The sequence below is a fragment of the Harpia harpyja genome, chromosome 8 (assembly GCF_026419915.1).
Source record: "Harpia harpyja isolate bHarHar1 chromosome 8, bHarHar1 primary haplotype, whole genome shotgun sequence".
In the NCBI taxonomy this organism is placed as follows: Eukaryota; Metazoa; Chordata; class Aves; order Accipitriformes; family Accipitridae; genus Harpia; species Harpia harpyja.
The window spans coordinates 35,692,416-35,718,898 of NC_068947.1; the positions used below are offsets into that span (position 1 = coordinate 35,692,416).

A 26,483-nucleotide genomic window follows, 5' to 3' on the forward strand; every position below is an offset into this window, starting at 1 on the left:
CCCAGTTGAAAGAAACTGGTATCTGCTTTTCAAAAACTGGTGGACAGCTTGAACCCTCCCAGTCTTCAAATGAAGACACAAAAATTGACAACAGATTTCTCTACATTAACAGGAAAAAAATCAAATCCTGGACAACTTTAAGGAGTATAGTATGTAGATTTTCTTGAAATAAAACAATAATTTCCCTATGTTCTCCCAGAAAGTGACAGAGTACATCATGTTTTATAAGTCCTCGCAAAATGAATCATCCACTTTCTTGGGACAGCATCAGAACTCACCACACACAAAAAGAATGAAACAACTCCTTTAGTAATAGGTTAAGACACATAACTTGTCGGTGACCTGATTTTAAGGGCCTTTTTTTCCTATCTGTGGAAACATGAGTAGTCTTAACATTTCTGTTTCTTTCTCACTGCCATCAGTTCTCCGTAACTGGAATGTTGCAAGCAAGTACTCCCCTCCTCTTTCAAGAACAAAACCATCAAAGCATCTGCTTCTCATAAGCACATTTGTGCGTGTGTATAAGTGTGCGTGTGAGAGGTGTGGGGGGGTGTAAATCTGCTGAATTGAACTTAGAAGTTTGTCACAGGGAAGAATTTTTTCTTTCCCACCCTTCAAATTGTAGAACATAGAAGTAGGGCTACTGCTATGCACTTGTGCTTTTGCTTTCAACTTGCTTGTTAGTACAGGGGCTGGTTAGTGACTGAGGAAAAAAAAAATAATTTATTTGACTTTCAAAGTCAACTGACTGGTGCATGAATGGCTATAGATGATAGCAGGTTTTTATTGGCACTTGTCTCCCCAAGCCTGCAGAGCAACAGAAGTTCCTTCAGCACACTCACAGGTTCAACAGTGGAAACTGGGCACATAACAGTAGTCCTTGAGGTGGAAGAGGCAATAGCTTCACCACATACTCATCCCCACTACCCATCAACTCAATAAATCAATCCAGAAAGGGATTCTAGTGCAAACTGTGGGCCTGTTTTTTCCTGTCCCATTCTGCTTTGACATCTGTAGCGAACAGGAGGAGGTCCTTCATCATCTGACCTTGCAAAGAGGAAGGCAATGAACTGACTGCTCTTGCTAGACTTTAAACTATTTCAGGAAGTCAAACACACTACAAGTCAAAAAGAAACATTGCCTTTTCTTTTGCTCCCCTCACCACCCAAACCCTCCAGCCCTGAAGTTCAAAGAGGATGCATTGTCTCTTTGCCTTCCGCTTTGCCAAGTCCAGGGGAAAAAAAAAAAAAAAAAAAAAGCTTAGATTTTTTTTCTTCCCAGTATTTCTAATACTGTCAGAATTCCTATGTCAGAATTCCTAAGTCAGAACTTTTATTCTTGAGATATTTCCTGAACTGTACTGTCCTGATACGAAAGTGAAACATGGCAGCTATTACTATGTTCCCTACCATACAGTTTTCCTATTGCATTATGAATTCATTGACAAATTGAGGAGCTAGCTCCACCAGAGCAGCAATAATATATAGAACTGTCATGAGAGTAAAATTTATTAAGAGAAAGAAATGCTGATGGACTATAAAGATGAGGAAAAAGACCCCACCACATTTAATTCAGCATCCCAACACAGAAACTACAACCCTGCTGTTTTAAAGTAATAATTAAGCATAGTCCATTCAGCACTTTTACGCTGTCTCAAACTTCAAATCAGCAAGGTACACACTTAAGGGTCTTGCCAAATTGTGACATAATCGTAATGCCTCCAGCGCCAGCATGTCAAGCCCTCTCACATGGCAAAGGAGAACGCTCAACACCTCATAGGATCAAGTTCAAAAAGCCTGGAGAAAAGCAGCAGCGCAGGGAGGGAGGCCTGAACCTTGGAGTGGCATGTACATCCCAACACTCCCCCTCCCCTTTGACACGCAGATCCATGTGGTCTCCACCTGACAAACCTACATTTACAATGCTTGTTGCCTTAAAATTAAACTGTTTCTTATCTCAGCCATGTGTTTATGTCTTGGTTTCCATTTAGCTGGTTTGTCCTTCAGACAGGGATGTCCGAAAACAGTGGTAACAGAAATATAATAGGTTATAAGAGCCTTAGGAAATATTACAGTGGGACCCTGGGTGCACAGAGCAGAAAGGCAACATCTCCAAGTAATAGCTAGGATCTGGCAACCCAGGCCCCGATCCTGTGCTCAGTCCCACCTAAGCACACGTTGACCCTCGCTGGAGTCACCAAGGGCTGGGCATGGAGGCTGACCCAGCTCCAGCTCATTGCAGGACTGTGGTTGTCAAGGGAAATCTTGCAGCCCTTATTCAGTATTGGATCGTGCTCACTCTGGCTTCAGCTAAACTCATTATTATGCAAGTCAGACCCAAGGCCCAGGCCAGAAATGGGGTTTCCCAAACACCTTGCAGAGCATTGTGGCTAGACATGGCCATGTCGTTTCCACATTCAGATTCTTACCCAGACAGCAGCCAAGCCTGAATTTGTGCACACTGAGCACAGTGTTCTTACAAAATTCAAGAGCTTCAGCTGGAGTCTCATGACACTCCCAGCAAATCTTAGGTTAGGCAAACAGATTTTGAAGTCAACCCAAGTCAAAAATCTCAGCGCTTTCCTTGAAGTGCTTAGCAGACAGATCAGGCCAGTTGAGAACATTTTGTTTCCACAAGTCACACATTTTTATAAAACTGACATTTCTTTCCTGAACACTGATGTTGTAAGTTGAAATGGCTTAGCTGAAAGTCCTGCCTCATGACTTAAAATAAAGAGTATACTGGTATTTATGACCACTATGAGTGCCTGAAACATAACCCATAGGGGACTCTGTTCAACAGCTTCAACAGAGCATAGATGAGGCCCAGACTCATGTCTGATTTAAATCCATGAGAGTATTTGGTCCATTTTGAAAGAATGGATGGGTTGGAAATGCAGTTCCTGTAACCCCAAGCTTTGTTTCATGCTAAAGGTGTTTGCAAGTTTCTGACAATCGGCACAGCACAAAGCCACCTTTAGAAGCAAGAAAATAAAGACACCCTTACTACAATCTAACACCAGGAAAAAATATTTGACTGAAACTTCAGGTGCAAATTATACTTGCTTAAGCTAGAACAAAAGGACAAAAACATCAAAATCTAGTAACATGGAAACAAGGGAGGTTTAGCTTTTTAAAAAGAAAGGAAAGATAGACATTTGAGGTAACAAACAAAAAAACCAAAATGCACAAACACATCACAGACATCTAAAAATAGCATTTTATACATTTTTTTTGCCAGTGCTTCTCTGAGAGCAAGTTCTTTAAACAGAACTTAACAATTTTACAATTTTTTTTAAAAAAATACGTCATCCTAAAATAGCCCATCAATCCTTACCCAAACTTTCTGTATTTCTACAAAAATAGATGCACAAAGAGCTACAAAATCCTGTATTCCTGAAATGAGGCGCACTGTAGTCAAGGGAGAGTCTTCCTCCTGACAACTGAGACTGTTCATAAAAATATCAAGCTGAACAAAACAAAACACTGTTAAAGGAGCAGAAAGGAGTTAGGTTGCCCAGCTGCAGCAGGCTCAGATGAGGAAAGCAAGGAAAGTTAGGGTTTTGTTTTTTTCCAACACTGTGGGACCCATAAACAGCCTTACAAACAAAAGGCTCAATAGAAAAACCAGAGTGGTTGACTCTTCATCTTCATGTGTGTCCTTTGCCCCATGCAGAAGGAGTCAACGACTGTTATATCGCCCGCCCAGCTGCGCTGATTCCAGCTCTAGCTGGTCTTAATTTATCTGAACTTCAGAACCAAGAAGTTTCCTTGCTCTTGTCCTGATGCTGTAGACCTACATTTCAGAAAAGAAAAAAAAAAATTTAAATTTGATACAGCTTTTTCCTCCCCCTCCCCAAGCAACTAAAGTAAGGATAAACAGGTTTTGATTTAAAAAAAAAAAGAAGAAAAAACCCCACAACTTACCAGCCTAGTGGGCTTTTTAGTAACATTGCTATTGCTCCCAATTTTTTAGTTTATGTGAGATAAGCTTAAACCACACTTAAGTTTTAGACTGGCTCAAGCAGTTCAGGAATGCTGATAAAATCCTGCGTGTGCTTCCTTGTTTTGACCTCATTTGGAGCATGGCATGGCATGATAAAATCCTCCAGCAAGGTCTGCGTAGATAATCCAGTACACAACAGAGTAATCTTTCCTGATAGGGGCCAGCCACAGACCCTACCTCTTTTAGAAAAGGTCTGTGACACTTTAGGCTCTCACAGTTTCTGTAGCATTTCACCTTACAGAAGAGAGAGGGAAAATGTTCCCGCAGCATGTAAAAAACCCAAATAATTTCACCTACAGAGTGTCAGATTTTTAGCCAAGAATGGCTAGTGCTTCCACATGGGAGAAATTAATGCTTTTCAGCTTGCATTTGTTATGAGTTCCTCTAACATTTTCCTTTATAAAAAGTGAGGACTATCTAATAAACGTGGAGCTATGTTGTGGCTTTAGCATTATAGACTTGGAACCTGTGTTATAATCTGGGATTTCTCTGCTCCAGAGGGATTCAATCTTTGCTAGGTTTACACCCAACAGGGCGTATACCTAAAATCCACACTACAGAGGGGGAGGTGCGGATGAAACTTCCCAAAGAAGACACATTCTTGCTCATTTACAGGGAAAGTAAAAAGGAGAGAGGTGCAGGCACATATTTTCAGAGGTAGTAAGGCACTTAGGACTCATCATTTAAAACCTGCCCCTTGATGTTTTGAGCCAAGTAAATCACATTTCGTGAAAGGAAGGTTCACTTCCCACTGTAAACCATCATTGCTATATAGGCAGCAATGCTCCACTCTGTGTCATACTGTATATTACCCTGCCATATAGTATACCAAGACCAATGCAACAACTACCTGATCTGCTAAGAATTTAGGGCCAATTTCACCACTAATGTAAGCAGGCGCAACTCCAGACTTCAATGATGCAACCATTGGAGGTCCATGTTTATTTGATCTTTAACCTGTGAAAATTGACAGATCCATGTACTAAGCGTGGATCTCTCATTTCCACATCTGATCAAATAGTGAAACACAAGGGTAGACCCATATGTTTTCAGAAAGCCTAACATACATGATGGGTTCAGTTCTGACCACTACGTCCTTGTTTTAAGAGTACAAACAGTTAAATATTGAATGATGATCAACATAATTTCAGAGTTGCGCTACAAAGCAATTAACAGTCACATAAAAGATGACAGCATATGGCTCTATCCATGTGAGGATCCCTAAGCAGTGTCCAAACACTTGTGTGTCCAGCAGTGAACAGACAGGGAAAGCAGAGCACACAGGTATAGCATGCCAAAGCCTGTTCAGTGGCTTTCTGCTCCATTTCACATGCACTTGCACCTATTTCTTTAGAGTGGAAAAACTGGGATATCCCTCCATTAAAGAATGCCTATAAAAACATGTTTGGAGGCTCTTTACTCAAAGAAGGTGTCTCCTTGCAGCCTAAGAGTTACTTGTTTTCCTGGCAGCATCATTCACGAGCAGAGTCATAATAAACTGCTGTTAGTTTCCTTCAAAGCTCCCTCAAAGTTAGTGAAGATAATTTTGTGTTATTTTTCCCCTGCTATTTACAGTTTTTTTAACAAAGACACACAAAAAGAGAAAAGAAAAATAAAAAAAAAAAGAGGGAGTCAAACAGCAGAAACCTTTCAGAGTGTAAGGAAGTCATTTAAGTCCACCAGTGGGGCCCTAAAGGCCACCACAGGCAATGAAAGCCTATAAGAAGAGAAACAGATTATATGGCTCCTAGCAGCTTCAAAAAAAATTACACACACACCTGTTTAAAAGGATGTCTATCTGATAGTAGCAACTGGTAGAAGGGGAACAACCAGCTGAACGGACACCTTCCCAGTTAGGTGCATTAGGTAGTATATAGGTATGTGTATATAGGTAGTATTTTCTACAAACAGAAATAACTGTAACACGGAGGTTTAAGGTATAGCTATTAAGTCTAAACAGCCAGAGAAAACAATCCAAAAAAACAAAGTTGCCTTAGTTACAGAACTGAATGTGGAACACTTTCCGTGCCTTTTCCTCATTATATTCCCATCTCCTTCATGGCAAGGCTATCTGCAGTCCTAATCCAAGTGCAACCCTGCTACTAACTGAGAGCTTTCACTTGCAGCCTGCTGCAAGAACATTTTCCTCTTAGCAAGGACGTCCTCACTTGTGTTGCCTGAGTCAGTATTGCCACACCAGCACAACTCCCCGTCTCTGGGATACCAACGTTATAGCCAGTTGCCACACAAGCAGAATGCAGGTTCTGGGGGAACACCTAAACAAACTTAATGAGCTGTGACAAACTTGCGGGGGGTGTGTGAACAGAGACAATTCTACAGAAGGCAGCAGACTGACTGACCACTCAAATTCCATATTCAACGTGACACACTGACATACAGGCATTTCCAAAAGTGGACTTTCCATAGTTAGCCAGGACTAGAGGATGTCATTAATTCACCTAAATTTAAAGCTATGCACCTCAATGTGCATAACTTTGCATGGTAAAGGATGTGCACCTCAATTTTAAGATAGACTTACAGCCCTCAAACATGCCAAAATCCCGATCTGCTTTTATGGTGCGCTGGGCCCACAGGAAGCCTCCTCCAGCACATCTGTCCAACAGCAGGACCAGATATCCTCCTAGGCTCTGCACTAGCAGGGCAAGTTGCTCTGCTCTCCTCCCCATGAGGCTGCCCGCAGACCTGGCAGCTGCCAGCACAGCCAGAGCCGACTGATGGCCTGAAGTGCCCGGTGTGCTGGGCAGCCTCCCGCCCCGCTCCTGAGGAAAACACCGAGATGGCTGTAACCATCAGCTCCACTGCAAGACAGCAATTCCCCTTCCCACCCCCCTGGTCTTAAATGCTCATCTCTGCTTGTGCGCCCTTAACATGAACACAAGGATTTAGCTCTGATACTGTGGCATTACAGCTGCAGCAATGCTCTCTGTACCTATGCCGTGAACCGCAGTCAACGCGGTTAGAGGCTGACCTTGCTTTGCTTGACATCGGCAGGGCAGAGAATTGTGGCCTAAAGCACAAACATGCTGTGCTTATACCAATGTGTTTATGTCAATGCTTGATATAAAACATACTTTTATATTGAGCATTATAGCTTGGGCACTTCAGCTTTGAAAAGACACTGCATACCAGCAGCCATAAACATTACAGGTTTTAACAGAATTTGATGTAGACTAGCATTTTCTTCAACCCCACCTGTACCAATAAAGAAGCTTCTAAAAGGGTTAATTTGCAGCACACAATGTGAGGATTAAGCCACATTTAATGGGAATCAGGTAGCTAAATGCCTCTTCATCCTCTAAAATGGGACCATGTAAGTTCAAACAGATGTGCAAGACAGATCAATACTTTGTTAGCTCTATGAACGGTGATACGCTGATGTCCCACGCAATCTGTTCCAAAACATAAATTCCTGAACTATATCGTGCATGCAAGGCGAACCCCCTCTTAACCTTTGAAGTGATGCAGCATCACCCATTCATAAGATCGAATACTTGGCTTAGTATGGCAGAGATGCAACAATGTAGCTGGAAGAGGGTAAGATTACAGCCAGCCTGCCCTGATCCCAACACTATCATTCCATGTAATTCAGCATGAGGAATTTTGCAAATGTGTCTATAATCGCATGTGACAGTAGCACAAGAAATGTGACCCACAGTAAGGAGGGAGGGGGAATAATTTTTGTATCTGAAGGGCTCTGAAAAGCAATGTCTAGGTATATATCAAATAAGCTTTTTTATATAAATCATCTGAAGCTCATGGAATCCGATATATTGACAGCTCCACAGGTTGATGTCTTTTATTCTCCAGGGACATCTGAGGAAAGACTTCCAGAACTGAAGTTTTCTTGCCACTATGGCCTCACCCTACTCTGGAGAAATCACTTCTATGCCTCAGAAAGCCAGTACACTCTGCCAGGCCCTTCAGTTTTTAGCCTCTCTGTTGAGATTGCTGTCTCACATTAGAGTTAAACGTAATGCAATTCTCTGTGGAGATTTATGCAGTATAATCCTCCCCTGGAGTGGACGTGGAGCAAGAAAAGTTTCACCTGTGCTGGTGAGTGCTGGACACGACTCAGTGTGGTGCTTCAGCAGCCCCCTCCTCTCCCCAGCAGCACATCTTCCCTGGGATGACACCGTTTGACATGTACGCAAAACACTGGGGCAATTAAGCTCCTCTTTTCACCATGATCATGCCTCAAATGCCTGTCACCAAAGCATTTGTCTCAAATGTACGAGCTGCAGGCAAGGCTGAAAAGGGAGCTCAGAGCCTTCCTGCCCTTCCCCAGCAAGCCTCTGCTTGGAGAGCACAGGAGAGAGGAGCGTGCAGGGTAAGAGAGCAATTAATTGTAATGTCACAGGCTACCACTACCTGCTGTGTTTTGTTGCTTGCTCCCTTGTTTCCAAAGCCTTACGTGCCAAACTGGGGCTGCCTGATAAGGTTTTGCTCTTGTGTTTCAGTGCCTGGCCATTTTGAATAGTCACAAACAAGTGAGACGTCGGCCTGCTGAGATCCTCTGTTCCTGCAAACCAGTCACACATTTCCCCTCTTTCTTTTCCCCCACAGGAACTCATGGACTAAAACCCACACATCAGGCGTGGGCCAGAAATTAACAGTTCAGGCCTTTTCCACTGCCTCCCACACTGAGTAGACAACTACAAGACATGCAAGCCACTGTCAAGCACTGCCAAATCAGGATCCTGACAAAATTAGCATCCAACTGTACCCCTCCATCAGGATTTTCACAAGGAGCAGGCAGCACCAAGCAAAGGGTATATTACTCCTGTAAGGCAGTGCTAGGATCCATAGTCCTTTTTGAGGTACTGTGCTCTTACAGAAAAGAGAAAAGGCACCTGGTTTATTAGACGTACTACTGCCAACAAAGTAGCAGTAAACAAACCAACTTGCCCAGCACTGAAACAACTCACATTCCAGACAGGACTTATACCTAAGCCAGGTAGTGGCTTCTCCTGATTAACAATCCTTCACACAGTCCTCAGCTCCCCAAAAGGTAAGTCAAATACCAGAGCTCTGGAGCTGGACTGCTGGGGCTGCTGTCAGACCAGGGGCTCATCCTTTCTAAATGGTGGCAGTGACAATTTCCTCATGCTTCAGAGAAGGCAGCTCACTCCCATTATGGAATTTGTCAGAAGGGCAAAACTTGATAACCCTGTCTTGTCAGATTATCATTTTATACCCAAAAGCATAAAGTGCAATTCCTCTCGTATCATTGGCATGGCTGGAAATGTTATTAACAGGCGTAAAATTGTCCAGTGTTAGGAATCCTATTATGCTTTTCTTAATTTCTTGAGGCAGAAGTGGCATGGTATTTAGAAGAGATTATTGGTTCCCAGTTGCTATTAAGGGAAGAGGGAGATTTGTATTAGGTTAGCTCAGTTATAATGGGGTTTTGGGTTCATAGTATTTCGTATTTAAGAAACCGTATTTTTTTTCCTCCACCAATTCTTTGTTCCCCTGCACACTAATCAAAGCAAGGAAGTGCTTCTCACACATTGAATCAGTTGGCTAGAGCTATCAGGAAGAGAGATAAACAGGCACTTTAAGGAAAAGGGCACAGCTATGCAAACCTAGTATATTTCCTTAATATATAATATGTTTAAGAAGTACTAATCTGCAAGGATTGCTGCTGGTGAGATAAATACCAAGCAGAAAAAGGAGACCTCAGCAGTGCATACGAGCTCCAGGATGGATGTACTGGAAACTGTTAGTCACCCATCACCTGATCGCAAGCAACTATGAACAGCGAGGACTGCTAGACTGCTCCTAATACCGAGATGAGAGCCTGCCAGTCAAAGCTCGCAGATGCGGATGTAGTTCATGGAGGCTGCCCTATGGCTACAGACCCTACAGTAAAATGAATCTAATTCACAGACCTCTGCCTAGACCCTACAGAAAGAAGTTTAGTTTGATGGAGAGCGCAGCTCAGCCAGCATCTTTAGTCTCTATATGACACCTGGATACTACACAGGAAGGAAATGCTGATCTGTTCCAATTTAGATGAGCAAGATGCAATCTTCGTGTACTGACAAGTTATGAATTCAGTCCTCATTGGAGCTATATTTTGGTGAATGCACATATGAACTAGCTGAACAAGCTGGAAGCTTCCACATGGAAGTTTAATTAACCATCTCCCACAAGATTTAAACAAAAAAAAAAATGCATATCATGTCACAACTCATTTGGCTTGAATGGGACCAAAGCAGACAAAGGTCTCTCAGCAAAAGGCAGCAAAAGCTGGATGTTTCACAGCTCATCTGCCCTGACAACAATTGCAGGAGAGATTCCCACCTGGAAATATATTTGGAAAAGGCTCTGAGAACAAACCCTGCGTCAGCTGCAAGGAGTCCTCTTCTTTGCTCAAATTCTTCCTGCTAAAACAAGTCACAGACACAATCGAAACATCTTACCTGTGTCAAACCCAAAACTTGGCACAATGTCCACCGTTCCATGAAAGGCTCCAGCCCATGCTGAGGTAGCGCTGGTGACAGCGGTGGGATCTGTCTTTGTCACGTCACACTGGGGAGCAGGAATCCTGGCTGTGCGGACTGAAGGCATCAGCAGGGACCCATACCTGGGGTCACGGTGCGAGCTGGGATGGTGATGGTGCACGTGTGGATGAGGGTGATGGCGATGCATGTACACATCATGCATGTGTGCATACGAAGGGCTCACCTGAGATGCTGCTAAAGGATAATGCCAGGATTCAGATGCAGCAGGGGGAGGAGGTGGGGCAGTCTGATGAAGGCCATGTCCTGGCCAGCTGCTGGGATCTGGTGTTGGGAAGGTGCCTGGTGCAGTAACAGGGAAATCAGGGTGTACTCCACTTAAGCATGGTGGAGGGGGAGGCTGATAAGAGCTGGTCCAAAATGAAGTTGGGAAACTGCTCCTTTGGCTTGAAATTGTTGAGCTTTCTGGTAGAGAGGAGAGAAATGAAGTATGACTGAAGCTGAACAACAAATTTAATGACAAAAAACCCCCAATGATTTTCTGCTCTGTGAAATTTGTAACACTGAACTCAAGCTTCCTCAGCAGTTACACAATCACAGGACAGTTGAGGTAGGAGGGGACCTCTTGAGATCATCTAGCATGACCCCCCTGCTCAAGTGGGGTCACCTGGAACAGGTTGTCCAGGACCGGGTCCAGTCAGATTTTGATTGAGATCCAAACTCTACAGCATCTCTGGACAACCTGTTCCAGTGTTTAGCCACCCTCTACAGTTTAAAAAAAAGAAAAAAAAGTGTTTTCTTGTGTTCAGATGGAATTTCCTGTTTTCTAATTCATGCCTATTGCCTCTTGTCAGCAAGTATTGCTGAAGAGACCCTGACTCCCCCATCTTCATTCCCTCTCATCAGGTATTTATACATATTGACAAGATCCTCCCCGAGAAGACTTTTCTTCTTCAGGCTGAAGAGTCTCAGCTCTCTCAGGATCAGGAGAGACTAACTCTGACCAGACCAGAACACATCATTTAGGAAGGCAGCTGTTGTGGCTGTAAATGCTTCTGAGGACAGAGAACCAGGTCACACTGCAGAATAGGAGACATTTGGCTAAAGGAAGAATACAAGATCTTCTCAAACTAATTGCATGCTTTGATGGGATAAAGATCATATCTAAGGCATTTTATGTTAGTCCCTCACAGAATATATCATGTTGCCCTATACCCAGTAGGATCAGACAAGCAGAAACATCTATGTAACTGAAAAGAGTTTGTGTCAGAAATAAAAGACTCACTGCTTCTTACAGCTAGGGCTCAACTTATATTTAAATAGATTCCAATACCTCTACATTATGAAATCACATTCTAAAAATTCCTCTTTTGAATGAGCGGTTAGTGGTTTTGATGTGTAGGAAAGTATTGGCATCTCCATTCTCACAATCCTCTTGCCAGCTCATGTTTGAAAGTACTGCTTCATGCAATATGTCTCAGCTCAAATAGGGGTTTTTTTTGGTCAAAGATGGAAACATAAAAATACAGGACTTCACCTCTGATGAAAGAACAGTCATAAAAATAGCCTACGGAGAAATAAAGCCAAGGAAGTTTAATATTTGATGAGGCGAGGAATCCTCTGTTCCTCATATAACATTTAAAAAAAAAAATTGTAAATGACCTTTTGTTTTTCTTTGTTTAATAAGCAACTGGAATGAGACTTGGGTGAAGACACCATTGAGAAAGAACAGATTCTTCAAACTCTCCTGCCTCTGAACTTTGCTTACACAAAAATATTATGGAAACAAAAACTGTAAAAGTGTTTTCTGACTGTATCACTAGGACAGTCATGTGTCTGTTTTAAAATCCATTAAAATCACAGACATTTTTCCATACATCAATTTGCTCTGATTTAGGCAGTTTATTGAGCCTGATTAACTTCCAATATTGGAAATAAACTTTGCAAATGCACTATGGACAAACGTAGAGAACTTCTTTTTGTGCCAAACTGCTTCGGAGGCTGCAAGCTTATCTAGCAAACTGTACTCAAACATGTCTTTCTTCAAAAGGTTGCTTTTTAGCAGTGTATTTATGTTGTAATTCATGCTAGAAGACTGGAGAGAGCTTCAAGCATATTACAGAAGACTCGGCACCCCTCCAAAATTGGTGGTGTTTCTTGTTTGTAAATTGTTCCTTGTTACAAGGGATTAGGCTGAGATGGAGAGTGTACCTGGCTTACAGCGTTGGCAGCAGGGCTGAAAAAAAAAAGCAAAACCAAGCATCTTCATGTCCAGTCTGTTGTTTTCCTCACTGCTGAACAGAGGAGCACAGCTTCACAATGCATTGCCAGTATTCTGGAAACTTAACCACTGTAATCGAGAAGTTTTGGAAACTATCTGGCTGTTATCTGCATGGAAAAGCCCTAAATCCAAACCATCTCACTTCAAAAAAGCACAGAAAACCACAAAGTATCTGCAGAACAACCTTAATACCAGGAGAGAGCACTTTAAACCACTGGATTTGCCAATATGAATTCATCCCAGATTGCATGCCAGCTTGGCTTTACCAATCATGCAGAAGGTCTAGGCCACAGAAAACATGTTTGGCCATCTCCATTTTTCAAACCTGTGCACCATTCACAAAGCCATTACCCCTGTCAGAAACCGTCATGGACCAGCCCCCACCAAGATACCATTGAGTGTAACTGCAGAGGCCAACCTCACTGGTCAAGGTCAAGTCATGACACTGGAGATACAGGGTCCATCCAGGTTATAGGAACATGCAAGAAAACTTCATCCACCCTGAGTGCTCACAGAGGATGCTACTAAGTATTAAGTGTGCAGCAACCCCATCAACAAGAAGCAGCTCTGTGTTGAACTACAACCCCCAACCACCACACATTTCCATGGTGTTTGAAGGGTCTCCCTTCCTTCCCACCTTTAATACAGCGAGCACAAGAAATTATCTTCACAGATACAATCATGTCAGATACCTGGCCTCTATGAGACATGGCAATGGAGAAACAGCCATTTCAGCACTGTCCTTGAGAAAGAAAAAAAAAAAAAAAAATCTGAGTAGCTTCCACAGGCTTTCAGGAGCGGGGAAGGAGACATTTAACAAAAATTGTCTGCCAAGAAAGATACTACAGTTACCACAATTTCCTATTTGAAGTACAGGGAGGCAGGGTGATGGCAACATCTCGGATACCGCGAAGTGGTGACTAATGCAAATATTCATGGTGGTTGGCCAACACGCACTGAAAACATGCCAAAGAGCACATGCTGTAAAGATGACAATGTATGGAATTTTCTGTAGTACAACACTACTTCTCAGTTAAGGTGGGGGGGGGGGGGGGGGGGTGGGAACAAACACCACCACCAAGAAAGAAGAAAAACCATTTTCAGCTATGAAAAACATGTTGATAAAAATAACCATTAAGGTAACATCAGTTTTAAGGTATCATTAGCCTCATTAGCCCCTGCAAAAGATTTCAGGTTGCTACACCTACAATTGAATACTCAAAGTCCATGTTACTGAAGCCAGTCGTAGGGAACTATCTTTTTTAAAAAGTCCATTTTGAAGTTAATTTTAGCCTAAACTGATCAGTATTTTCAACATACAAAAGATGAAAACTTGCTCTTTTCAGGACAACAGATTATATTTTCTATGCATAAGCAAAATCACTCCTTGAAACAAAAAAACCCCACAATATCACCTTAATGATGAAATTACAGTTTCCTCTTCTATCAGGACACTAAAAAAACCCCACGAGATAATAAAAAAAAAAAAAAAAAGCAAAAAACAGTACTAATCCCTCCTTTCAGGTAAAGGAGAAATAACACAGTGAGCTGAGTAGGCAGTTCATGCCCACACTTCCCATTCAAATCTGTACCTTCCAAAATGTAAAAGCTTTTTTTTTTTTTTTTAAATTTATCTTTGAGTAATTTAGTGACAAAAATTCCAACTACCCATGAAGGTTATTTATAAAAGATCTTCAAGCTAATGATATTTTAACTTCTTTAGGTAATGGGATATAAATTCACATCCATTTGCTGTAACAGCATTTTTGACAACTGTACATGAACCAGAAGACCAAGGTGTTAGTATCGTTCCTTCCCCACTTTTTTCCAAGCAGGCATCTTTCAGAAACTCATTTGGGCCGCATAAAACTCTTGTCGGCTTCTCTTCTATGGAGAAGCAAATACCCTCAGCCTTCTCAGTGTCCACAGCACAGAACCAAGCAGCCCTGCCCAGCAGCTTCCCTAGGGATTTTCACACCACTTCAGCAGGTGCAGCGACAGCAGAGGGCATATCCCCTTACTTTATTCCCGGAAGACTTTCAGGACACGCAGACCTCCGTTCCCTGCCGACAGCACGGGGCACGCAGGGTCAGAAGGCAGCATGGCTGAAGAACCCTTATGCCAGGCCACCCTGTCCCCTGCAGGGCTCTCTGGGGAGGGCTGTGCAACCGTGGGGGGAGGCAGAGAAAAAACAGCAGGGCATGTCTGAGGCCAAAGAGAAGACACACAACCCCACCCATGGTACGTCTCCAAGCTCAGGGAAGAAGGCTTGCTGTAGGCATGGGGTCTCTGGGGACTGTCTTGATCCCATCTCTAAAACATTTATAGCCTGTCTGGGCCATTTATAAATGCTCCAGTCTCCTTTTTAGTAAGCACAGATTCAATCCTGCTCTCAGTCGACTCAACGGAAAATTTCCCATTAACATTAATGGTCCCGGCTCAAGCCATAAATTCCTCTAGCTCCCTAGCCACTTGTGCTGACCTTTGCTTAAACTTCCTCAGATTTGTCATCATCCTTCTGGAAAGCAAGTCCTTCTGTGCTATTTTTCTCTTCACAGTGGTTTCCAAAAATCCCGTCTCTCTTTATTATCTGTGACTTTCATCAATACACTCTCACCTCAACATTGCTGATTATGAACACCACCACTCCTACAAGGATCCTCACAGTATCTCTCACTCAACTCGATGCAAGGCCATTGCTCACAACACTTAGTTTGTGTCCCTTTGCCAGCCCACATAAGGATGTGATCAGAAATAATGCGGCTGTGCATCTGAAAAACTACCCGGACTGCCACATTCAACAAAATGGAGACAGCGTCTCACTGGCATGCTTTCTCTAGTCACCAATTTTGAAATCTTATCTGTAAGGTCTACCTCATATATCTGGCAAGATCTGCTCTTTGTTACATTGATCATGCTTATACGCATAACAAGACATACATGTTATGGCAGTATGCAAATGCCTCGCAGTACCCACCATGTTTCTACTCCCTGCTTGGAAGCGGAGTAATAAACCCATCTTACATATGGGAAGCCAGTGATGATGGCCGTATCTCTCCCGTGAGCTCTGCCCATGGGCAGGATGCAATGCACCACACCACACAGCTGCAGCCACGTGGGCCAGGGCTTGCATCCGAGCCTGTTCCATCCTGCGCTGGCTCCTCCCTACCTGGAAAGCAGCCATAGACAAATCTTAATTGCCTGGCAAAGTCACCCAAGAAGGCTGCATGGGTCTCCTCATGTCCAGTTAATTGCCTGGCAAAGTTACCCAAGGCGGCTGCGCGGGTCTCCTCGTGTCCAAGGCTAGCATCCCAAACAGCTTTGCTCTTGCTTCACAGGCCAAGTTTCACACTTGGGGCTTAAAAATAAGCCCCCAACCTTGCAGCAGACGTTTGTGAAGCCACGTGAGCTCTGCCCCGTTCCTTCCAGGCCTCGGCAGAGCTGCGGGCTACGGCAAGAGAGGGAGATGACTGCTTCTTCTGTGTCCTTGGCACCTCTTTCCCCCTTTTACACTTCAGATCACTCAACCCCAAGAAGCTCCTCAGTTCTTTCAAATCTGAGGGGAATTTTTTCACCTCCACAGAGCAAAATTTCACCTGCAATGCAATATGCATTACCGCAACACAGACCGAGTAAGCCGTACCACAGAGAGCACGTTACTGCTCCTCTTACCTCTCCACAGAGGACTTAGCCCTGCCTTGCTCTTGGTAAGGGCAGTTTCTGGATTGAAGCTACTGGCTTGGCTCAAAGCTCTTGAAAAGTGTTCATCCACCACTGAACCAATGTCTCCCTGGAAGTAAGTGAAAAGGACGCAGCGAGAGTTAAGGTACTCCATCTCGGCAGGCTGGTCTTTCTCATCCTCCTCTTGCTTGCTGGGAAGGGTCACTTCCAGAGACTCCTGCATCTTGTTGTATACAGCTAACTTCTTCTGGGATTAAAAACAAAACAAATGAGATGTATCACTGATGGCATTCAATGCAAGCTCAACATCTGGTTTACTTAAAGAAAAATAACTGAATACATTGAATATTCTTTTCATAATTACAGTTGGAATATTGGGATATTTCGCATCGACATTTCACAAAGAGATTACCAGCGCCACTTAGAGTTTTTATTCCTCGCACACAGATGGACCTGCTTCTCAGGCACGTTTCACGACCACAATTTATTGACAACGGCTTTCACTCAATACCTTCAAAAGAAAACAGGCAGGCTCTGACAATTTACTCCTGACTTCCACCTGGAAAGGATATTCCCATCAGTAAAGGCTACAGAGGTCAAGTCCAGCCCTGTGGAAGGGTGGCCAGATACACAACATCTGCATTTCACCCATGGAGCTGAACACACACCAGGTTTTGCCAGCCACACTCCCCCACTTGAGAGTACATGGCCCTCTGGACTCCCCACAGCTACTCATGGCTAAAGGTGTAAAAATGGGAGAATGTGGTGCTTCCTGAAAAATTTTCCACTGTATTATCAAAGTCAAAAAAAATACACAAATTCTCACTCACTGCCACAAAAACTTTTGTCATAGGAAGCTATACCTTCGGGTGGTGATTGGAGGGTGGGGGGGTTGAGGGTTTTTTTTTGTTTGGCTGGTTTGGGGTGTTTTGTTGTTGTTTTGGGGTTGGGGTGGGGTTGTTTTTTCCCTTTTTTTTTCCTTCTTATTTTTTAAACAACAGCTTCTGGAAAAAAGGACAAAAAATCAAGTCATAAAAAATTAAACATGTGATCTGCGGGAAGAGGGGGATTGACAAGTCTGCAAACACATGCAACAAAATCCACCCCAAACCAAAAACAGAGAGAAGCATATAAAAAAATAAAACCAGCACAAGCCATCTGTGAATGGCTATTTCAGAATCTTCTCTCTCTCTCTCAAATCAAACCTAAATGTCAAAATAAATGTGTGTGAAGATCCATTTTGCATGGAACATATTTTTCAGATGTTCCACTTTACCACTGTTTTCACAGAAAAAAATCTCCCCACAACAGTCAAGCTGCAGGAATCATAGCTTTTAGCTAGCTAGCCATTTCCACAGCTGACTTTACACACAAGCAGCTTCAGGAACCCCAAAACAACTACAGCACATATGTAGAAGTATTTCATAGCTTTTCTATAGAATTACAGTTTGACTTATCTTTTACGGTTTGCTTGGCAACAATTTAGCACCATCAGAATCTCTTTGAGTTCACAGCTTTTTTCCCTTTTTCCAAAGTTGTTCTATAGAAAAAGTTAAACAACTACATAGTCTATAAAGTTCCATTTATACAGTAAATACACTTGTCCAATTTAGAAATAATTGAAAGTCATTTTCCAATCTTGTGTACCCTCAATATATTTACATTCGGTGCTTTCTAAAATTGTCTAAGCCGATACAAATTCTCTCATTGTAATACAAAACAGATAGTCTGGGGCTAAGTCTTAATTATGAATGGTTATTTAAAAAAAAAATAACTGTAAGAATGAGCTATTGACTATTGACAACTGGAATTAAAACCTATAATACTAAAAGCTCATAGCAACTTAGTGATGTATCTGACATTACAGTAGGTTAACTGATAAACATAAAACAGCCCAGTAATACCTTTAATTCTGATGCTGTTGCACGAACTGCAATCAGGGATGTAAATAATTTTATTTTACAGTTTGGGATATCCAGATAATGGTCTGGAATTCAAGTAAATCTGTGCTTCACAAAGCAAGTTATACCGTGGCTCTGCTTAGCACAGTATTACTTATTTAGACTTACAACAAATTAAAACGGTTTTACAAGAAACTAAAATTGCTAAAATGAAACACAATCTAAGGCTCTGAAAAAATATTTTTGCAAATATACTTGCAGAGTTTGGGGTGACCTATACTTTTTGTAAATGCTTTGTGCCTTCTGTAGACAAATAAACAAACAAAAAGTCTCCTAATATTTGCTCCTGAAATGCTTACTAATATATCACTCATAGTGAGCTTCATGGTTTTGCCTAAGTAATCACAGAACTATGAGACCTTAATAAGACAGAAATGGTTATAACAATATTGCATATACGGGAGACATATGCTTTAGAAATCTGTAACACATCTACCTCAGCGAGTTGATCATTCTTAAAGGTGCACCATAACCCAGATCCTCTTAAAACTGCAAAACAAGTTTTTTTCATTTTTGTTTTTGGTTGGGTTTTGTTTTCTAAGTAGAGACAAAGTATGAAACAGATCCTTTACAGAAGTCTAAATAGATATTGATCTATTACAACATCTCAGGCGCAGTGTGTATGCCAGACCTTGAATACATGCAACACACTTTAAAAGTTGACTTCTACCATTATAGGTACACTATTTGTATTTATACTGCAAGTATGCAAATACATATACAAGCACGCAATTATATACAGAAACACATCGTTTACTATAGCCCCTGGCTTGACTTGGTTATCAGGAAGGAAGTCTTTCAATGTTCCTATATAGAGACGGGAGCTCAGGAAATTAAAACTTATCTCCAGAGTCGCTTCTCTGTGCAGGAATGTTCCCCCTTCCACAGCCTAAGAATCTAATTCATTTTCCATTTCAACTCTCTTCCCTCCCCTCCAGTCCACGGGCAGTCATTACAAGATATTCTGAGCACTTGCTGCTTTTGAAAACACCAAATCTGACCTTTTTTTCTTTTTATAAATGTAAAAAAAGATGGTAGTACTGATGGACAAGTACAAGGCCTTGTGTACAGACTGAAGTCATTTACAGTGAAAAGCTGTGTTTTGTGGTGATTTTTTTGCAAAGGATGAGAGTTCTAAATGAAAAGATTTTTCAAACCATCATCAAGCCTGTGATCAGACCCAGATCTAATTAATATGTATTTCAGGAAGAAATTATCAGCCTGTAATTACAGAACTCTTTAAATAAGAGACTACAGTGAGACAAAGTGACTCGACAAGTTTTCCTTGTATGCAACATATATACATCCTTTCCATTGTATATGTCCTTTAATAATGTTTTTTCTCCCCCTAACTCCCTTAAAATACCCTGTCTGCACACAAATTCTATATTACTTGTTCTGACCTTAACAGTAATCTTCTCATAGCATTTCTGACTGCACTTGTGTGAGTGGAAAAGTATGCAAGATCATCAACTGCTAAATGAACTTGTCCCACCATCGGGGTGGGGGGGGGAACAAAACCAAAAAAAACAGGTTAGGTTTCCGATAACTAATCTGGGCTAACCCAGTTTCGCTTCTACTTTTTTCATACAAACAGTTCTGGCATACATTTAAGCAGCCAACAGTATCTGTAAGATCTTTATGAAGAGTATTTTCTGACCAACACAATGTTATTTCTTGCCTATGTTCAGATCAGCAATACTTTAACATATTCATAAAACCCACCTCTCTCTTCCTTACAAACTAGAGGCTGACATTAAGCAGCCTCTGAAAAACAAAACAAAACAAAACAAACACACAAAATCTCATCTTGGCCAAGACCCAGAATACAGAATTAAAAGTCAGCTTAGCTTACTGGGAAATAGGGAAATCCAGTGTCTATAGCACCTGATGCCAGCTTAGATAATAGACTTCAGTTTGGGGCTGAAGGGTGAGTGGTACAACCTCTGGGTAAATAATGCTGTACAGCATGGGCTGAATTCAGCTTAAATCAACATTATTTTTGTTATCTTGTATATTCACAAACAGGCTCTTCCAAAGAGAATTTAAACTCTTTAACTGCAAGTTGTCTAACAAAAGGAAACTAAAGGTCAATAGCAAATCACCACTAACGTGGGAATATTAAAGAGAAGGTTTATGCTGGATAAGCATCATCCTGTCTTCTGGAAGAAAAGTGACCACTTTTAGACCAAGAAAGCATGTGGTGCAAAATCTCACACAAACCCCCCATCTTGAAGATTCCTGTTATTTTCTGACATACCCTATCCAGAATCAAGCAAAACAGTTCTCATGCAGTGAAATTCTGGCCACATTAAAGCCAATGGCAAAAGTCCAACTGACTTCAAGGGTCCCGGATCTCACCCAGGGTGGCTGGTAAAAATGTCAGAACATTCCTCTTCACAAATTGAAAAAAATTCACTTCCAGCTGAAACCAGCTAATAGGCAGGAAAACAGAAAAACAACCAAGCACAGTTGAGAACAGAGAAAGTTTTAGTTTAACCAAGTTTGAATTGAAACTTCAGGCCAGCTCTTATTTTTCATAGAAGCTGATTGCCTATTCCTACAACTTATTATCTCCATACATGCCATCATACAGCATATGGTCCTTTATGCTCCCAAGCATGAAAGTCTGGTGTGCCTGTGGCCACCTGTTACAGATTTTCCATTATGACAGAAAGCACAGGAACCAAAAATAAAGAGTAACTACACTGAGGAAACACTATATGACCCTATCCTGAGAAAAAGGCTGTCATTTGACATAAGCTTCTGAGAAGGAATTTCAGCAACAAACTCTAGGCAAATCACGGACAGTCCTCCATTTGTGGAGCTGTCTGCCAAGCAGGCTCCTAGTGATAACACAGAAAGTATTCAAGGAAGACGACAATTCCAAGCAATCAGGGCACCGAATGCTGGGCCTGAAAGCAGTATTTACAGCATGCCCTGAAAGCATGAGATGCTAACTTCTACGCTTGCAAATGAGCAAGCCAAGAGCAAAGCCACATGCTTGCTTTCAGGTGAGCCACTGGATTTGTAGCGGTAGAGCCTGGAGTTCCTGCTATGCTCTGCTGATGGAGGGAAGCAGTGGAAAAAGAATGAATTTATACAACTTTTGCTGTACATCTAAACAGAGGTGTACCATTAAAGCCTAAAGCTCTGTTTTTACATAGATAGAGGAAGATCAAATAGAATTTGGTCCCGTTCAGAATGACAAAGTAAAGCAAGCCAAATTTTTTAAATCAGCAGCGTCTCATGGGATTAAACAAAACAAACCAACAAAAGCCCACACACAGGGCAAGACTTAATCCGGGTTTTACCTCCTGTAATTCTGAAAGTAGCCTTTAAAGGTGAGTTATATAGGTCTGATTCAGCTTCTAGTGAAGTCAGTAGTAGGGCAAACACCAGGCTTCAGACCAAGCTTTGAGAAAGCATCTGAACTACAAAAATGTGAAGCTATCTTCTGCTGTTACCTGCTGTGTTAGATACTGAGGACTGCCACGCAGTATAAGCAGTATAATAAGCTTGCCCTCAAAGTTGTGAGCACATTATACAAAGAACTTTACTGAAAAACTAAGTTACAGTACGTGAATTAGGGTTTAGCTACAGCCAGCTGACACAATGGTAAACGCAACTTGTCCTTGTCTGCAATGTTTTTAGTTTGGAAGGAAGAGTTGAGTTAGTGACCTAATTTGCTAATGAAGACAAGCCCTTATCTGGAAAAAGTCTGTCTACAGCACTGCCAGCAGAAAGTCTGACTCGAGCATATCACAACTCTTTATGCAAGACTTGATTTAGCAAGGATGGCATTGGCTTAGCTGTCTACATCTACATACCATGGAGAAATTCCAAAACTACCATTTACTGTAACTTCCCATTTCAAAGGTCTTAAGCTCAGCTGTTAGTGAGCCAGGGTGAATCCTACCTTAGCCTCAGCTCTGCAGCTTGCTATACGTAGATTGACAGGGTATGGCAAGCCGTCAGGGTGTTTTGTGTCCCCCAAGAACACAACAGGATTCTTCACTGATTATGTGTTTCCAGAGTCTCTTTGAATGAGCAGTTCTGTTACACCCATTCCTTACCCAACCCATAGGAAAGCCAAAACTTACTACTACGGCTGCACAGCCCCGCAGGAAAGCATACGATGAAGAGCATTTTAATTTTGCCATTCTGCCAGGCTTTACCCTCACACAGGCATGGCTCCTTACCACACACAGGAACATGTTCGTTTCGTAACACCAGCACACACTCGCTCTCTCTTTTGGCAAAGTAATATGGAAACCCCGATTTATCTGTAAAATTAGGGCCACACCCCATTTTCATCAGTTCCTTCTGGCATCATATGAGCATGTATATATCCATACTCCACTTAATTCCCTCCAGCAAACATCCTGGACTTCAGCAATCTCAAAGATCTAAGGTGCTAAGCCTCCACTCCCATTAACATTCAATAGGAATTCAGGCTTCAGTCCATTAAACGCTTTTAAAAAAAATCCCATGTAAATTAATTTGCCAGCAAGTCTTTTCTTGGCTAAGGGTTGGTGAAAGCTAAGCTTCCAGAAATTCTGCATTTCTGTGCAAGGCAAAAATCAGTTCTGTGCTGATTTTAAGGGAGTGAAATCTACAGATACAGAAATGTGGGAATAACTTTAGAGTGGGGTAACTTTAAAAAGGCATGATGGACCATCCCCTGAAAAAAAAAAAAAAAGTCACTTCTGTGCAACCCAGGTGCATGCTAGTCCATCATTTAAAAGCAATCCAAGATCTGTTATTTAAAAAAAAAAAAAAAAAAGACTATTCAAACCTCTTTCACTGCAGAGCAGTGACACAATGCCAGCCACTTGCTAGAGACGTTTCTCCTGACCCATGTATGCAGCACGCGACCTACAGAAACGTGATGAAGTTACCTCTCCAGGGAGACACCGCAGCCCAGAACTGGAGCCTATACATATGCAACAGCAGTTCCACAGCTAAGGAGCTTGCTTTTCTCTTTGAAGGATACAAAACTGGTATCGAAAGCTGGCACAACCAATTACATATCTGTGACAAATTTATTACAAATACCTATGAAGATGCACAAGCTTTATTTAGAATAACACACCTACATCTCCTTGCACTGAGAAGGAAAGAAAAGCCAACAGGAGCACAGCACAGAGGAGCTTTCTCTCTCAGAAAACAAACCATTTTACTGGGTAACAAGAGACACCAGAGTAGTACAACAACACTGAAAAATGCTTCAATGGAGTCCTTGGATATTTTAAGGGTGAACTCCACTTTATCAGCTCCGATGAAGAGCTTTATTTTTAAGATATCCCACTAATTCATCTTCCCTCGCTGTTATTTATAAACCACAGTATCAATTCTAGCGAAGAAGAACATTCTTTAAAACGGTCATCATCTTCATGATGAGCGCAGGAGTGTTTTACATGTTGAACACATGTGTAAGAAGAAATAAAAACCTGGCAGCAGATTCTTCACCCTTCTTTCTTATGCTCTTTACCAGTTGATTAAATGTCCCTGACAGGACAACTCTGAAGAAACAGAGACTTGCAAAATGTCATACGTTACCCAAACAATAAATCTTTCCACTATGACTACAGATGCATGAGGAGTTCATTCTATGTTTACTTTCTTTTTTTATTTAAAAAACATTGGATTCAGATAAAATACATAAACTGCTCTAAAGTTCACAGCTGTTAGAATTAGAGGGTGCAACATTCTTAGTTCAGCAACAACAGCTTGGTTTTTCAGTCTGACATTTGACTAGTTTGTGAAGTCCCTCCAGCTCCAAATATTTCGGGAAAACTGGCACAAGCAAGATTAACTAAAACAAATTGTCAATAACATGTAGGATAGCAAGGTTTAGAACGTTTTTTGGTGGAAATGGGATACATAGTGCTGGCCACAACTCATGAGCTGTATTGGCTCAACAGAGCTATCTATGTTTCTTGCCTTGCATTTCTACCTCTGCTTTTCTTAAGTAGCGTAACCCACAAGAACTCAGTTTATTTAAAATGAAATTTCAAGAAACTTTAGTGTTCATTGGGGTGCCTCTGGGACATTTCGTATATGGTACTGCTTTCAGCTGATGGAGAAACTTCACTATTCTGTTTAAAAATAAAAAGCAATTGCACTTGAGCGTGACACAGCTGCTAACGATCATTTAATAAATTTTCACGTACTATGTGTTCTATGCTCCAGATCTGGAAGAGAAATAGAGCCGATCACCTACAGAGTTAAATGCCAAAAAGTTCACTAAAGTTTCAATTGCAGTTTTCTACTTCTAGGTCTCTTAGTCAAAGGGTCAAGTTATTCCAGATTATTTATTTATTTTCCCTCCAAATCGCGCAGGCTAAAAACTGGAGCTCCAGATAGTCAAATACTAAGTTCGTAACTAAAATTACTGAATAGATGGAGGGTTCTGCAAGCCGTGACCTAGATTAGAGAAGAAATAATAACGAAGGCACGCTGCAACAGACAAGACTCGCAAGTTTTCCAGCGCTTGCGTTTACAGTGAACAACGTGAGCAACCTGGAAAAGTTCGCTGGGGTATCATTTCTGCAAGCGGTCTCTCTCTCCCAACGATAAAAAAAAAAACCCAATAACACGCGATAGGAATTTTAATGTTTTAGCCCATATTCATGTCTCCCAGGCAAGTTGATATTAGGGGTCACTTCCCATGTACGGAGAAAACAATCTTCATGGATAATAATGATAAAACCTTATGGAATGCAGCAACAACCAAAAAATGTATTCTCAGATGACTACATTAGGGCCAAGTCAATATTAGTCCCACTTCACCCACGCACTGCATAGTCTAAAAATGCTGTCAGCCTGATAAGAATTTCCTGATTCACTTTTTAAAAAAAAAAAAAAAAATACATCTGATCACCAAATTCAGCTGGAAACCTGCCGGAGACGATCTTCCAGAAGAGCCGCGCTGAGCGGAGCGGCGCGGCGCGCCCCGTCCGCAGGGAGCGGCGCAGGTCCCCTCCCGCCGGCGGGAGGAGGTTCCGCCCGTGTGCGCGCCCGCGGACCGCACCGCACCGGCGGACGGCAAAGGCGCGGCTCTGCGCCGGCAAAGCGGCCGAGCGGGGAGACTCGTCAAGTAAGGAGCGACGGCGGAGGGGAGGAGGGGGAAGGCGGCGAGAAATAACTTTCTCCCCCTTCCCCACGCCAGCCGAGCGAGCCAAGACCCACCACCCAAATACAAGAATTTGGGGAAAAAAATGTTTTTCTTTTTAAAAAAGGTCTTACCGGGTTGCGCTGCTCTGGGGCACCCTCACCAGCTCCCCGCATCTCCAAATCAGGCCGGGGGCTGCATAGCGCATCGCTGGCTGGCCGGGGCGGAGACCTCCGCCCCGGCCAGCCAGCGATGAGCCATGCAGCCCGCTGGGGGGGGGGGGGGGGGGGGGGAGCGCCTCCCCAAAAAGCCCCCCCACCTCCCGGTCCGCCCCACCGCCACGACGCGCGCGGTACCCCGCGCAACCCTTCCGCCCCCCTCCGCGGACTCACCTGCGGGCAGCCCGCCGCAGGCGCGGCCGCGGCGCCGGTCAGATAGCGGGGTGCCCCGCACGCCGCCGGGGCGGGCTGCTGCATGGCCACGTCCGAGCAGCTCATGGCCGCGGCCGTCCCGCGCCGCCACCGCCGCCTCCTCCCTCTTCTTCTTCCTCCTTCTCCTCCGCGCAGGGCGGCTGCGGCGGAGCGCCGCGCAGCCCCGGCTGCCAGCGCATCTTCGGCGGCCGCCGCGCCCCGCGCCCGCACTTATAGCGCGGCGGCGGCAGCGCGGGGCGCCTCGGCGGCAGCGGCGGCGGCGGCGCGGCCGCGGGGGCGGGGACCCGCCCCGCCCGCCCGCCCGCCCCCCTCCCTCGCAGCGGCTCCGCGGGCGCGCAGCACCTGCCCCTGCCCCTGCCCGCAGCCCGTCCCGCGGAGGGGCCGCGCCGTGGGCGAGGAGGGGGGGGTGTCCCGCGGCTGCCCTCCGCCTCGAGGCAGGTTTGGCCGCCGCGGGTACTTAGCGACTCGCTTTTGGTGCGAGTCCCCGTCGGTTCGGGCTGGGAGGGGAGCGCCTCGGTGCCG

At 43.2% G+C, this 26,483-nt stretch overlaps 1 protein-coding gene across 3 annotated transcripts; it reads right to left on the reverse strand.

Moving 5' to 3' along the window:
- Positions 1-136: 136 nt before the first annotated feature.
- On the reverse strand, positions 137-26,185 carry VGLL3 (vestigial like family member 3). Of its 3 annotated transcripts, none has more exons than XM_052794613.1 (4): positions 25,923-26,185; positions 16,444-16,696; positions 10,452-10,955; positions 137-3,795 (listed from the first exon to the last, which is right to left on the reverse strand). In XM_052794613.1, the coding sequence occupies exons 1-4, from the start codon at positions 26,025-26,027 to the stop codon at positions 3,752-3,754; spliced, it is 906 nt and encodes a 301-aa protein (XP_052650573.1). In that variant the 5' UTR covers positions 26,028-26,185; the 3' UTR covers positions 137-3,751. The 3 variants fall into 3 exon arrangements, with proteins under 3 accessions (XP_052650573.1, XP_052650572.1, XP_052650575.1); XM_052794612.1 differs by having other exon boundaries at positions 16,444-16,699; XM_052794615.1 differs by lacking the exon at positions 25,923-26,185 and adding an exon at positions 25,665-25,750 and having other exon boundaries at positions 16,444-16,699.
- Between the last annotated feature and the right edge of the window lie 298 nt (positions 26,186-26,483).